Source organism: Eulemur rufifrons, chromosome 14 (assembly GCF_041146395.1).
Source record: "Eulemur rufifrons isolate Redbay chromosome 14, OSU_ERuf_1, whole genome shotgun sequence".
Lineage (NCBI taxonomy): Eukaryota > Metazoa > Chordata > Mammalia > Primates > Lemuridae > Eulemur > Eulemur rufifrons.
This window is the reverse complement of record NC_090996.1, coordinates 418,422-432,723: the sequence shown is the minus strand read 5'-3', so window position 1 is coordinate 432,723 and position 14,302 is coordinate 418,422. Positions and strand designations below refer to the sequence as shown.

Here is a 14,302-nt window from a genome sequence, read left to right as displayed (position 1 = left end):
ATGGAACCATTATCTGTGGCTCTCAAGGGGCTCCGGGCCAGGACACCAGGGTTGGCCCTGCAAGGTACATTCCTGAGGAAAGTAGAGGCCAGGCTGGCACTGGGTGTGGGACCGTTCTGGGTCTGGAATGTAGTGGAACCAGTGGGTCAGGCTTGTTAGAGGCTCTGGCCTCTCCATGCTTGAAGTCTTCAGGATGACCCCCACCCCTCACTCCAAGCACAATGATGTAACTGAAAAATATTTATTTTCCAGGAAGAGAAATAGAGGAGAGGGTAGGGGGGGCTCTGGACTTAAGAGGCCCAGGCAGCTGGTCTGTGGTTGTCCAGGTAGCGCCGCAGGGCTGTGGGATAATCGGTCATGACACCAGTGGCTCCCAGGCTGAAGGCCGCTTCAAAATCCGACTCTTCATTAAGGCACCAAAAGATCACCTGGGCAGGGAGTGGGGCTTGTAGTTTCCAAACAATTGTACTTGGAACTTCCCCTTACATCTAGACGGTGGGAGCACTCCTCCGTGAAGATCTCCCAGCAGTAGTATGCTGGAGCTGATTGTTAAATTTTGAGGAATTTTGCAAAGTGGTTATTAAATCCAGCCATTATTAAAAATTAAATTCTATGTAAACTTATAATTAAATTATATTAACAACGCAGGTAATAAATACTCAAAACTTATCGCTTTCTAATTATAACCTATGTTCTTGAGGTTCTATGTCTGTTGCAGCTGTACGAAGGAAATACCGTGTAATGATGAGCCACCACATGCCTCTTCCCATTCTGCATTTGGTGAGCTCATGTTGGTGGCCTGAAATTGGCCAAAGTGGGAGTATTTAAACCAGGGAAATTCACGCTCAAATCAGGGCTTTTATTTTTTTCCTTCTGGAGAACCGGTTGTTGACTGTGTACCAGCACACCCATGCCTCCCAGCACACCCATGCCTCCCAGCCTGCCCTGTGTCTGTGCCTTCCCTGCCTTCCTCAGTCTTCTCTTGTGGGCACCAAGGCAGGTGGAGATAGTATTTTTATACTAGACAAGTTCCTCGATCTCTCAATTTTTTTTTTTTTTTTTTAAGACAGGGCCTCACTCTGTCATCTGGGGTGGAGTGCAGTGGCATCATCATGGCTCACTGCAACCTCAAACTCCTGGACTCAAGAGATCCTCCCGCCTCGGCCTCCCAGAGTGCTAGGATTACAGGCATGAGCCACCACACCTGGCCTCAATTCCTAATTTGATGAATGAGAGCGGTGGTCCACACCTTCAGCTTTGTGGTGAAAATGTGAGTGAGAGGGTTGACCTGAAAGAGCTCTGTCACACCATGCTGCACGCCCCCCACAGCCAATCAGCAGCCTGGCCTGGCCTGTCTGTGAGGCCATCCATCCCCAGTGCTGCCGCCTGAGCTAAGTCCTGTCAGTGGCAGCAGCGCCTGCTACTGAGACTCTCTGCTTCCACAGCGGCCCCCACAATCTCTTCTCCACATGTTGTTCACTCAGCAAACCTCAACTGGATCGGGTCTTTCCACTGCTTCAGACCCGCAAAAGCTTCCCTTCCCTCTGGGCTGAAGTCCATGTTCCTTACTGAGGTCCACAGGCCGGCCTCAGCCTCTGCTGCCTTCTCTAGCTCCCCTGCCACTTCCTCCAGGCTGCAGCCTGGGGGACCCTCTTGGCCCCTCTGCCAGCTCTCCCAGCAGTCACACATGCTGGGCCTCCTGGCTGAGATGTTCTCCCCTCCTTCCCCGAGAGCCGGCTTCCTCCCATCCTTCATACGGCTGCTCACCCCTCACTTCTTCCAGAAGGCCTCTGAGCCCACAGACCACAGCACTCTGTTTCCTTTCTGTCCACTCATTGCCCTTGCAATGGCGGCTTCATTTCTTCTCCTGCCCTTGATGGTAAGCTCCCATCCTCAGTACCACCGTGCCTGGAACATTCTCAACAAAGTTTTGCTAATTAAATGACCTGGTCAAAGCTGATGCTCAGGGGAGGGGGTGGTGCTGGGCCTGAGCTGTCCCTGCTCTGATCCTTCCCCAGCCCCCCCATCAGGGATCAGGATAGTAGGTTCAATACATCATCCTCGACATCATGGCTAATGTTTATCATGCCCTTACTGAGTACCAGTTACATATTCAAAAGAATTAAATATAACATTCTCCCCATTTTGCAGATGAAGAAACTGAGACTCAGAAGGTGAGTGACCTGCCCAAGTGATCCAGCTCGTGAGTGGCAGACTGGGACTGGACCCTGCTACCAGGCCTACGTGCTGCGGGAGTGGCAGTCTGACCTCACCTGCACCCCACGGTCCTCCAGGTGGCGGATCAGACTCTTCCTCATGATGAGCCTGCAGGGTTGGGTGGGGTGACAAAGGGAGCGATGAGACGGGACAGAGAAGGGCAGTGGCAAGTCTCTAAGGGATTCTCCATCTAACCTTCTTGCTCAGCTCACCATTTGGAAACCGTAGCTGTCAGCTGGTTCAGCCAAGAGCAGGGAAATGGGAAATAGGTCCTGTGGAGAGATGGGAGGGTCAGCCCTTCAGGTCCCCCTCTCTCATTGCAGGGGAAATAGTGACCCCCTGACCAGTGTAACCCTACCCCCCAGAAGAAACTTTGTAGTTGCCCAAATGAATAATTCACCCACTATTCAGTGAGACCCTACTCTAATATCCATGCTTTGAGGATGTGCCCCTCCCCTCGCCATTTTATTGTTAAGGAAACTGAGTCTTAGAGAGCTAAGGTGACCTGCCAGTCACAAAGCAAAGCAGTGGTGAGGCCAGGGCCAGGGCCACGACCCAGCTTGATTCCAAAGCTGGACACCGACTCTGGAGGGTCTCCTGCTTGGGCCTGGCCAGCTTGAGACCAGACAGCACTTCATGTTTCACCTACTTGCCCCTAATTATCCCACTCCAGAGTGACTTCAGAGGCCCTTTATAGTGTCCCAGGGTAGGCTTTGGAGGAAGCCCCGGGGCAAACCTGGGCTCTATACTTCTAGCTGTGTGACCTTGGACAAATTACAGAACCTCTCTGAGTCCCAGAATCTCCATGGGTACCATGGGGAACATGATTTCCATACCTCCTGGAGGTGCTGTAGGGTAAAGATTAAATAAACCAAAAGATGTAAAAACACTTTACAAGCCCTGTATAAAAAGTCACGTCAGCTGGGCACAGTGGCTCCCGCCTGTAATCTCAGCATGTTGGGAGGCCCAGGTGAGAGGATGGCTTGAGCCCAGGAGTTCTAGACCAGCCTGGGCAACAGAGTGAAATCCTGTCTCTACAAAAAAATTTAAAAAAATTGGCCAGGTGTGGTGGCTCATGCTTATAGTTCTAGCTACTTTGAGAGGCTGAGGCAGGAGGATCACTTGAGCCCAGTAATTCCAGGTTGCAGTGAGCTGTGATCACATCACTGCACTCCAGCCAGGGCTACAGTGAGATCCTACCTCCAAAAAAAAAAAAAAAAAAAAAAAAAAGTTACCTACACAAAGCTTTTAGCATAATGATTTCTTTGTAGCAAGGGATTGTGGGGGCTGGGTAGGAGCCTCTCTCAGGACAACAGAGGGGAGCAGACAGAGAGCCCTGGGGACCACGCATAGAAGTTGTTAGAAAGCAAAGGGTGAGGCCAGGCCTGAAAGCTAGGAAGTATCCAAATTCCTGATACTTTACCCAGCTGTTACTTTGTTAATCCCTGTCTCCCTGCAGGAGAAGGCTGGCTTTTTCCTTCTGAGAGTTGAGAGAGCCGCACTCTAAAGAGTTACTATAGTATCTGTCTCCCCAGCCAGACTGTAAACTCACAGGGGCCTCACCCCCCAACTGGTCTTATTTACTGGTATAACTTATTTACCGGAACAGCGGAGACATTCAATAAATATGTTGGATGAATAAATGAATGCTTTACCCTGAAGCTCCCTGTCAGTACACAGCTGCATGTAATTTCACACGTATTCTCGAATGCTGGGGAAGATCCACTGTGTTCCAAGGGCCTTGGGGTTACCTTGGAAGGGATCCAGGGAGCTGGGGGAAAAGAGGACTCCTCCCCTACAGGGACCCAGAGCAATGGGCTTGAGGGGGGGTGTTTTTATGAGGTTCTGCCCCCACCCTGGCACCTGTTGATGATGGTGGGCAGGAAGCAGAAGAAGAACTTCTCCGGGATGGGGGTGAAAGGCAGCAGCCCCAGGTAATAGAGCAGCAGCACCCACAATCCTCTCCTCACCGTGAAGGACCGTGGCATCTCAGCGTTCTGGGGAGAAAGCAGAGGGTGAGAAAGAGATCAGCCTGCTCTCGAGGAAGCAGAGAGGAGGTGCGAGCTGCAGGGGAGTGGTGGTGGATGTTCAGCAGGTCCTACTACAGGCATGATCAAAGTCACATCGTGGCCCAGCGTTCGAGATCTAAATCCGGCTTCCTTGTTGCCGCCTCTATGTGGTCCCTCACCCCCCTCACCAGCCACCTCTTCAAGTTCTACCCTGGGAGACCCTGCTCAAGGGCCAGTTCCTCCAGAACCTTCCCCAACCCCTCTAGCTCAGGCCCCTCAGAACTCTGGCTCTTGGGAGGAGGGGACCCTGGAGCGGGAAGGACAGGGTCTCACGGCAGCCTTGCACTTCTTCATGACTGAGCTCTTCTCTGAGGCCCAGATGGAGATTTCATTGCGGTTAAAGCGCCTCACCAGGCTTGCTATCTGGGAGGAGGAGACGAAGGTGAGGGGAAGCCAGGCCTCTCTCCAGCTGGGCCACTGCCCCCCTCTGCCTGCAGCCCCACCTTGTGAATGAGCTCTTCATTCTCTTCTTTGACCTCCAAGCTCATGGGTGTCCTTGGGAACCTCTGGAACGTGTCCTCCAGACTCACCATGTGCCGGTCTGACCCGTGAGCAAAGTGGCCTGGGGTAGGGGGCGGTTGTGGGAGGAGGGTTCAGAGGAGGAATGGTGGGCTGGGGGTGGGAAACCGAGGCAGGGGTCTGGGGAAGGTGGGCCGGGCTTGGTCATGGCTCACAGCCCTTGCTCTCACCTGGTGAGAAGTAAATCTCCAGCTTCTCCTTGTAGAGGGGCAGGTCCTGGGGAGGGCAGGAAGCACGTCACTAGAGGCACACAGGGAAACATGGCAACTCTGCGCGGGGGTGGGGGTCAGGGCGAGGCCCACCTCAAAGTCCAGGCTGCTCACATCCCTGTTCAGGCCTGACTGGCGGGACAGGTTCTCATCATGTGACACCACCACCACTCCGTCCCTTGTCAGCTGGCAGTCTAGCTCTAGGAGGTCAGCTCGCTGGGTCATGGAGCTATGGGAACAAAGGTCAGTGGGGGGGGGGGCGGCCACGGGGTGGGAAGACTGAGATTGGCCAGACTGCATGTTGGTGGGGAGGTATGTAGGGGAATGGGGAGGGGTGCAGACTTCACTGTGGGATGTGCAGGCGCACCTCTAGTGTGCTCCAGTCACAGGACCCCTTGGTATGATGCAGTGCACAACTGGCACAACCTTACATGGCGACTCGGCCAGGGGCAGGTGCACTCACTTCTCCATGGCCTCCATGGTGTGCTCCAGCCGCTCTCCAGATCCTGTGTGGGATAGCTGGGGTGGGTCCCTGGGGCATGGACTGGCCTAGTCACATTCCTCTCACTGGTCTCCCTTCTGCCTCCTCTTCCCAGTTACTGCTGGTTGAGCCAGACTCTCCCTCCCTATCCATCCCCTGCCCTGCCACCTTGCTGTCCTTCTGCTTTGGTCCTTGCCCTGTTTCTGGCATCCCGCCCATGGACTAACTCTTCTTTGCTGTCCACCTTGACGCCTGTCTTGCCATCCTCACTCTACCCCATCCCTGCCAGTCCCTCCCTTCCCTCCCCTGCCCAGCTCACCTCCTCGGTGGGCCCCCAGGCGGACACGATAGGCTGGAGCCCAGGGTGTGTACAGCAGGCGAGGCCGGCGCAGGAAGAAGATGGACAGCATGACATAGCTGCCCAGGGCGGGCAGGGCGTAGTACAACAGGGGACTCATGGCCACACTCCCGTGGCTCCCGCAGCCACAAGCTCAGCCGTCTCGAAGGAGGACTGTGCTGCCTCGCTGCCTGCCTAGCCGGTGTGGGCTGGCTCTTGTACTGGCCACTGCCACACCCCTGGGACCTGCTGAGCCTGCTGCTGGAGCGAAGCCAGGCTGCAGGGCTCAGCTGGAGCCAGGGTGGAAGCAGAATAGGCAGGCAGCCCGGCCCTCACACTCCCAGCCCTTCAGGGACCCCAGCACCCCTCCATCCTTGGCCACATGGCAGGAATAAAGTCCCCCCCAACCAGGTCTGTTGTGGCCTTCCCCGCACCCACTGGTGCTTGTGGCCAGGGTTCACAACGCACCTGCCCCTTGCCATTCCAGAGAATCTGGGGATGTGTAGGGTACCCCTGAGTCACCCCCAAATCACCCCCAGCAAGTCAGACAGGAAGCCATAAGAGAGGGGAGAGGAAAGTGACTCAGGTGAAAACTGACCCCACCCCACTCTTTCCAGGAGTCTGGAGCTCCTTTCACGCCCATCCTCAAGCTTGGCCAGCTGGGAGCCAAAGGGCACCAGGGTCACGTACAGCCACAGCTGGGCAGCAGCTGGGCTGAAGTCAGTCCTCAAAGCAGCGATGGTTAGGGTCGGGGCATCGGCACACACAGACAGAGGCAGGACCATCCGTATACACATCTCTATATTTATATATTAGATACAGGCACAGGGAGGTGGGCAGGGGGCAGCGTGTGCTCCACGTACCCCCAGCTTCACTTCCGCTCACCCACACACAGAAGCAGCAAGGGTGTTAAATGTGGCAGCTTTGAGGGGGGGGGTTTGGGCCTGGCCCTACTCCTCAGGGATACTAGCCCTTGAGACTTAGGAATGTTCCTTCAGGGAAACAAGGTGGGTTTGAATGAGATGAGTGGGGCAGGGCTTGCCCTGAGTCCTTACTCAGTGCCGCACCCCACAGTGGGTCCTGGGGCAGCCAGAGCCCTTCCACTCCAGAACTACCAGACTGGGATAGCTGGGGTAGGTGAAGACAGAGCAGCACAGGGACATTCGCTTTGGGGCCACTTGAGCCCTCGGGCCCCAGCGGGAGGGGGTGAGGGACACCTTGGCCCGGCTGAAGCAGGAAGCCTGAGCAAAGGGAGAGAAGGTGGCCAGGCCCACCCTCTGAGCCGGCCTGGGCTGCCGGGGTCTGGGCTGGGCACAGTGTCCATTTCTAACAGTCTGGCGGGAGAGGGGCAGGCAGGAGGCAGGACCTAAAGGAAAAGACAGGCAGGGAAGGAATCGTTAGTACTCATGAGGGGACCTGATAGAGCCCTGACCTCAATGTCCCTCATCTCATCCTTACATTGGATAAGATGCATCTCAGTTTCCTTACCTGTAAATGAGATAATTACATATTTTTATATATTTTACATATTCATATATATTTTTAGAGATGGGGTCTTGTTTTGTTGCCCAGGCTGGAGTGTAGTAGCGTCATCATAGTTCACTGCAGCCTCGAACTCCTGGGCTCAAGTGATCCTCCTGCCTCAGCCTCCCAAGTAGCTGGGACTACAGGCATGTACCACCCTGCCTGGCTAATTTTTTTTTGTAGAAATAGGGTCTTGCTATGTTGCCCAGACCAGTCTCGAACTCCTGGCCTCAAGCGATCCTCCCACCTCAGCCTCCCAAAGTGTTGGGATTACAGGCGTGAGCCACTGTGCCCAGCCAGTGGAGATAACAATAGTACTTATCTCAAGGTCGTGCTATAAGGATTAAATGAATTAATACATGTAAACCTATTAGAACAATGTTGAGATTTCTCTCACTGCTTGCTCTCCTTATTAGACTGTCTCCAGGAAATGGTGATGCAGAGAGGTGAGGTGTCTTGCACAGTATCACACAGTGCTTAATGAGCGGCAGGCCTGGGTTTGAGCCCAGGTGTGTCTGTCTTCTTTCTAACAGACCACAGCTGGCCAAAGCCAGGAAGAGACTGTAGGAGGGAAGTACGGCAGTGTGGGTGGGGGCAGGCCGAGCGGGGTCCCCCACAGCTGTGTGAACTGCCGACCTGAGCAGCAGGTGTGCGAGGGCCTGGCATCTGGGTCAGGGTGGGTGCTACTGGGCTCCTCCCAAACAAATCACAGCCCCACCTGCCTCTCTGCCCACACTGGGAGAGCCAAAGCCTGGCTCTGCTCCTCAGATGGGTGACAGGCACCCTCAGTGACCTCTGGAGGTCTGGAACGGCTACTGGGGCTGGAGCATGCAGGGTGTTGACAGGTGGGAGATATTTGGGGTTGGAGGACTGAGTAGGCCACAAGTCTGGGCCTGGGCAAGCCCGTGACTGTGTGGAGGTGTGTTAGGCACCCTGGTGTCAGCTGAGCGTGTGCGTGGGCAGTGGGAACACTCACCAGGCCCAGAGGGCAGGACCGTCTGTCCAGGTTAGGGGGCCTCCAGCACCCCAGGCTGGAAGCGGGCTGTCTCCTGGAAGATGAGCTCCTTCAGCCGCTCCTTGGGTAGATCATCCAGCTCCATGTCGAAGGTGAAGGGCTCCTCAGCGACCGGCTGGGGTGGCAAAGACAGTGAGGCTCAGGGCAGGTGCTGGGGGAGGCCTGAGCTCCCGCCGGCCCTGCTGCGGGGGGCTGGCCCACCTCATCCGTCGGGTCGTAGTACTGCTCTAGGTAGGGGTGAGCCAGTGCTTCCTCCACTGTGATCCGTTTGTTGGGGTTAAAGGTTAACATCCGGTCCAGCAGGTCAAGGGCTAGGGAAGGACAGGAGCCAGGGTCAAAGGGAAGGCCGGAGGAGCTCCTAGAAGCACCACTTTGCTGCGTGTGCCCAGGGGCCTATCTCCTCAGGGGGCTGCTGGGCTCACGCACCCTTCTCTGCACCCAGCGTTTAGGCCGTACCAGCCCCTCGTCTCTCTCACCTTTGGAGTCCGACTTGGGAAACAGTTTGGCCCAGGCCACCTTGGTCTTGGAGGGCAGAGACTGTAGGTAGTTTCGAGCCTTCATGTTGATGATGCAATTGAGGTCCTCCTGGGATGGGGAGCCCAGGATGCCTGCAGATAAGGAGGTGACTTGGTGAAAGATCTCCTCCTCCTTCTGGGACTCGGACAGGCAAGGAGGCAGGAACAAGAGCTCCCAGCTCAGCAACTCACTCCTGTCCCTCACACGGTCACCTCCAGGCCACTGGTGTGCTGGTGAAGAGCGAGGGGCTGGACTCGGGCAGACCTAGCTCAAACCCTGGCTCTAGCGCGTCCTTAGGTGGGGGCTTAGCCTTGCTTTTCCCATCTATCAAATGGGGATAGTGTCTACACCTCACTGAAATACTGTGAGACACTGGAGGGGCCCTTCACTCTGACCCTCAAGAAATCTCACCTCAGGTAAGCTAATACCTGCCCCTCAGCCGGCCAGGCGCCCTCACCCAGAATGTGGTTGAGCTGATCCAGGTAGTGCTTGCCAGGGAAGATGGGCCGGTTGGAGAGCATCTCAGCCAGGATGCAGCCCACAGACCAGATGTCAATGGACTTGGTGTAGCCCTGGGGAGGAGGAGAAAGTGGTGGGCTCCTGGGCCAGCCTCAACAGGGTCCTATTGTCTGGGCTAAGCCACTAGCTCCAAACTAGTTCCAACAGCAGCCAGAGAGACAGAGGGCAGAGGCCTGGAGGACCCAATGCTCAGCTTTCCTCCAGAGCCCAAGTGCCAGAGGGAAGTGACAAGGCCCACAGGGTGGACTTCCAGTGCCATGGGGGTCAGTACCTAGCTCAGTGGTGGCTCCAGAGCTTCCCGGGACCTGGCCCCTTCCCTTCAGGGCTGGGGAGCTCTCCTACCTTAGAGTTCAGCATGATCTCTGGGGCGCGGTACCAGCGTGTGGCCACATATTCCGTCAGAAAGCCAGTGTGGTCGTGCTCAGGGTCAGCAATCCGAGCCAGGCCGAAATCACAGATCTGGAATCAGACCCAGGCTGCTGAGCTCTGGGCTTCAGCCTTCCATGGCCCAGGGGGTCACACTGCCTTGCTTTTGCCCTCACTGTTCCCCTTGCTTGTGATGCGCTCCTGCCTGAGGCTCCTACTGGTCACCTGGAAGCCCGAGACCCTAGGGGAAGAGGGGACAGGTGCCCAACCTCTGACCTTAAGGTCGCAGGTGGTGTTAATGAGCAGGTTGGAGGGCTTTAGATCCCGGTGGAGCACGTTGGCTGAGTGGATATACTTGAGGCCCCGCAGGATCTGGTAGAGGAAGTAGCAGATGTGGTCGTTGCTCAGCTGCTGGCTTTTGAGCAATTTATACAGGTCTGTCTCCATTAGGTCCTGCACAATGTAGCTGAGCATGGCTCCGGAGACCCCCGGGCAGGGGGCAGCAGGAGGCACTTGGTTAAGGAAAACAGGCCCTGGCAACTAGGCTGCATGTCCCCTCCAGCCAGAGCCCCTTGGACTTAACGATCTGCCAACCCATATCATGAGCTGGGCAGGGCCACGTGCAGCACCAGGGCTCGGAGCCTCTGCTGCATCTCAGCTGAGGCACTGTACCCTCCCCAGCAAGGCACTTCATCCTGTGGCCTCAGTTTCCCTACTGGGGAGACAGAGGTAATAATAAACCTTGGGAGGCAGGAGAACTTCACAGTTAAGAGCAGAGCTCAGGAGGTAACCCAATGATGTCTGAAATCCCCACTCTGCTACTCACTGGCTACAACCTGTCTGTGCCTTGACTTCCTCATCTGGAGAGTAGGGAAAATAATTGTTCTGTGAGTGTGGCTGTGAAGACTAGATGAGGTGACCCACGTTAAGCTGCCAGCCCAGTGCTTGGCACCCTGTGAGTGCTCAGCAAACGTGAACTATTATTGCTAATATGAGTGCCTGAGTCACGTGGCTGTTGAGGGACTTAAATGAGATAATGCACGAACACCATCTGGCATGCAATGTTTGCTTAAAAATAAAATGCCTGACTTATGGGATTGGTTTGTGCAAGAAAAATGAGGAGACACTCCCAACAGCACACTCCTACTCAAGGAAGAATGCTTGGCCATACATCATGAGATAGAGGAGTAAGTGTCTTCATATTTGAAGATAAAACAAAGATCAAACATAAATAAATAAATAAATAAATGCCATTTGGCTTGTCTCTGGAAGAATAAGTCAGGGCTGTGTTTTAGAGTCAGCCTTAAAAGGGTCTTCAGGGGACATCTTGACCAACCCTGCTGTTTTATAGATGGGGAGGCCCAGCGAGAATGCAGTCACTTGCTTAAGGTCATGCGGCCAACTGGGGGTGAGCATGGAATTTCCTGTCTAGTCTGTGGTGGGGGCCGCAGACTCTGTAGTACCAATTCCTTCTCTTGGGTGGAGGACCGGGACTGGCAGCAGTGGGCAGGATAGGGAAGGGGTGATGGGTGTTACAAGGTGCCAACAACAAGGCCAGGCAGGAAGTGCACAACAAACTAGGAAAGCAATATTGGGGGAGGGCAGCAAAGGCTGGGCTGTCCCTCCCTGGGCAAGGTGCAAGCCTACAGGTGATTAGGTGGGGCTCTGAGTGGGAAGTCCCAGAGAAAGGACAAATTCCCACCTGGGGGGGGGGGAGCAGGCAGCAACAGAAACACTCGATTTTAGGCTTCTGGGCCTTGGTTTCCTCATCTTTGAAATGGAGCTGATGAGGCCATCTCATAGCGCAGCTGGGAAGTAGAATAAGAAACGTCGAAGCACTTGTCACACATGGCATCTGACAGAGAGGAGGCCCTCAAGAAAAGGCAGTTTTGTTTTCCCTGCCTTCGCTCTAGTCTGGGGACCCAGAGAGGAAAGAATCATCAGTTTGTTAAGCAAGAACTGGTTGTGGACAGAAACTGGATCATGTCACAGAACTACAGATGTCAGAAGACAAAGCTCCCATAGAGACCATCTTGCCCAGCCCCCCCCCCCCCACTGAGGCAGGGAGCAGAGAACCGACTTGTCCAAGGTCATTCCGCCTGGCTGCAGCAGGCCAGGATTCATCTGAGACCTCCAAGCCCTGTTACACTCTGTGGCCTCTCCTCAGCTGGAAAGTTTCTTTTACTGGGTTTGTTTTGGAGGGTGGCAGGGAAGATGGAAACAGAAAGAAAGCCAGTGTTCCCCAGCCCAGCTCTGAAGCTGTGCCTGGACAGCCATCTGGCCAAGGTGAAGGATACACATCCCGCATGGCCTCCAGGGTGGGCGCTCGCAGAATGTCTCGGATGCCAATGACATTCTCATGACGGAATCGCAGCAAGATCTGGATCTCTCGCAGCGTGCGCTGGCAGTACGTCTGATGCTCGAAGGGGCTGATCTTTTTGATGGCCACTCGAGTCTTGCGCATGTGGTCATAAGCTGAGCTGAGAGGGCCAGAGACATGTTGCTGGTGTGGCCTTACAAAGGGGGAGTCCAGGCCTGGTGGCCCCACCCAGGCCTTGGCAGGGAGGGGAGGGAGCAGGAGAAAGCTCTGGCCAAGTCATAAACAATGCTGGTTCCTTCCTGCTGTGAAGGCCTGGGATCTCCAGGGAGAAGGCTGGGGACCAGCCAGGCAGCCCTTCGGTGACTTCATAAACAGAGGAAGAGCCTGACCGCTGACTTCCCCTCTCCTCAATCCCTTTCCATTCTAGTTGCCCTGAGCCCTCCTCTGCCCTGCCCAGGAAGGGCTCCTTCAACCCAAGACTGGCCCAGCGGGTGGAGATGAGTAGATGAGAATGAAGCAAAGGCACTCGTAGGAGGGATAGAGAGAATGGATAAGGTGAGGGGCCTGGGCAGTCTGCTGTCCCTGAGGAGCAGAGGCCCAGAGCACATGGAGGAGCCAGGAGAACTGGCAGACCGCTCCCAGAAGATGCAGGGAGACACTCCTGCCCCCTCATCCCTTACTGGGCCCCTCCCAAGGGACCCAAAGCCCTGCCCCATCCTGAGCTCTGCTCTTCTCTCCCCAACTCCCTGCACAGCTTCACTGGGGGAATTCAAGACACGCTCTCCCCCCAAAAGGGGCCCTCACCCACCCTTCCCTAGGGACACCACATCCCCGAGGATACTTATTCTCTGTGCTTCACCCCTTGTCTCCAGGGTCCCGGGGGCCCCCACAACTCCCCCATATCCACTTAGATGCCCCTCCTTTCATTATAGAAGGGTCGGTTCAAAATCTCCAAGCCCCCTCCCCCAGAAAGCACTCACAGGCTCCCTCCTTGGGACGCTCCCAAGCCTCCAGAGTCCCCTGCCTCTTCAGACGTTCCGAGCCTCCACGTCCCAGAAAGCACTCAGGACCTCTCCCCTCCCTCTCCCTCGAAACCCGCTCCCCCTAAGTCGCCCCCTCCCCCGGAACGCCCCCTCACCTGACCATGCCGTACGCGCCCTCGCCGATGTACTGCAGCTGCGTGTAGCGCGGGCCCACGTCGAACGGCTGCCCCTTCACTATCTCCACTTCCCCCGGGACCCCCGGGCCGACCCCATCGGCTCCCCGGGGCTCCCCGCCCCCGCCCCCCTGAGCCGCAGCCGCCGCCGCCGCCATCTCCACTCCTCCCCTCCCGCCCGCCTCCCCCGGCGGCCCCGCCCGAGGCCCCGCCCCTTCCCGCCCGCCCTGTCACCCGCGGGGCCGCGCGCGCCAGGCCCCGCCCCCGCCCCGTCCCCCGCGCGTCCCGCGGGCTGGCGCGCGGGCCCGCGATCGCCACGTGACCCGGCCCGGGCGCGCCGGGCCTTCCCGCCGCGGGTGCCGCGGTCCTCGGCCCGGCCTCGGCTGCGCCGGTTGCCGCCGGGCCCCGCAGGGCCGTTTCAGGGGCGTCCACGCCGTCCCCTCGAAGGCGAAGCAGCGGGTCGGGCCGGCCGGTGACTTACCCCGGGCCGCCCCGAGGACGAGTACTGGAGCCGGACCAGAGCCGCGGCCCTAGGTCACCCTGGGTCAAAATTTTTTGGAATGCATGAATCAGGTTTTACAGATGGAGAATCTGGGGAGTGGGGTTAACTAACTTGGGCAAGGTCACCGTAACAATGACAGCGGAGACTCAAAGCGATGGCTTCTGTCGCAGAGGCAGTAATTCCATGCTGTCGCAGGTCACAGACTGTGAAAACTCGAGGAGGGGCCCTCAGACTGTCCCGTCCATCCCTCCCATTTCACAGTGAAGATGTGAGCTGGAAGCCTCACAAAAACACACAGCTCCTAGGCTTCAGTAAGTAATGGCGGTGTTTTTTCTTCCTGAGGAGCTGGGGTTAGGTCCTTGTATGCATTACAGATCAAGAGACAAAATGGAACAGTAATTATGATTCTGAAATTGCTCATGATTACACGCACAGCCCGGCATTCTAACTCGGATTAGTGAGACTGAGTTGCTGGTTCCCAATACCCCATAGGTCAGTGAAGGTTCTAGAGGTGCTCATTAGATCAGTGATTTTTTTAGTTATTCATTTGAC

The 14,302-nt window shown here is 56.1% G+C and overlaps 2 protein-coding genes across 3 annotated transcripts; both read right to left on the bottom strand.

Annotated features, from left to right (window-relative positions):
• Nucleotides 1-235: 235 nt before the first annotated feature.
• Nucleotides 236-6,013, bottom strand: GDPD3 (glycerophosphodiester phosphodiesterase domain containing 3). Its single transcript, XM_069485892.1, has 10 exons — nucleotides 5,815-6,013; nucleotides 5,478-5,520; nucleotides 5,108-5,243; nucleotides 4,976-5,021; nucleotides 4,730-4,848; nucleotides 4,560-4,649; nucleotides 4,081-4,214; nucleotides 2,430-2,489; nucleotides 2,274-2,325; nucleotides 236-428 (listed from the first exon to the last, which is right to left on the bottom strand). The coding sequence occupies exons 1-10, from the start codon at nucleotides 5,951-5,953 to the stop codon at nucleotides 291-293; spliced, it is 957 nt and encodes a 318-aa protein (XP_069341993.1). The 5' UTR covers nucleotides 5,954-6,013; the 3' UTR covers nucleotides 236-290.
• Nucleotides 6,014-6,616: 603 nt separating this feature from the next.
• On the bottom strand, nucleotides 6,617-13,417 carry MAPK3 (mitogen-activated protein kinase 3). Of its 2 annotated transcripts, XM_069485633.1 has the most exons (9): nucleotides 13,231-13,417; nucleotides 12,070-12,252; nucleotides 10,049-10,238; nucleotides 9,749-9,865; nucleotides 9,345-9,459; nucleotides 8,848-8,979; nucleotides 8,573-8,682; nucleotides 8,333-8,486; nucleotides 6,617-7,198 (listed from the first exon to the last, which is right to left on the bottom strand). In XM_069485633.1, exons 1-8 carry the CDS (start codon nucleotides 13,404-13,406, stop codon nucleotides 8,364-8,366), a joined length of 1,146 nt encoding a protein of 381 aa, XP_069341734.1. In that variant the 5' UTR covers nucleotides 13,407-13,417; the 3' UTR covers nucleotides 6,617-7,198; nucleotides 8,333-8,363. The 2 variants fall into 2 exon arrangements, with proteins under 2 accessions (XP_069341734.1, XP_069341735.1); XM_069485634.1 differs by lacking the exon at nucleotides 8,848-8,979.
• Nucleotides 13,418-14,302: the final 885 nt, after the last annotated feature.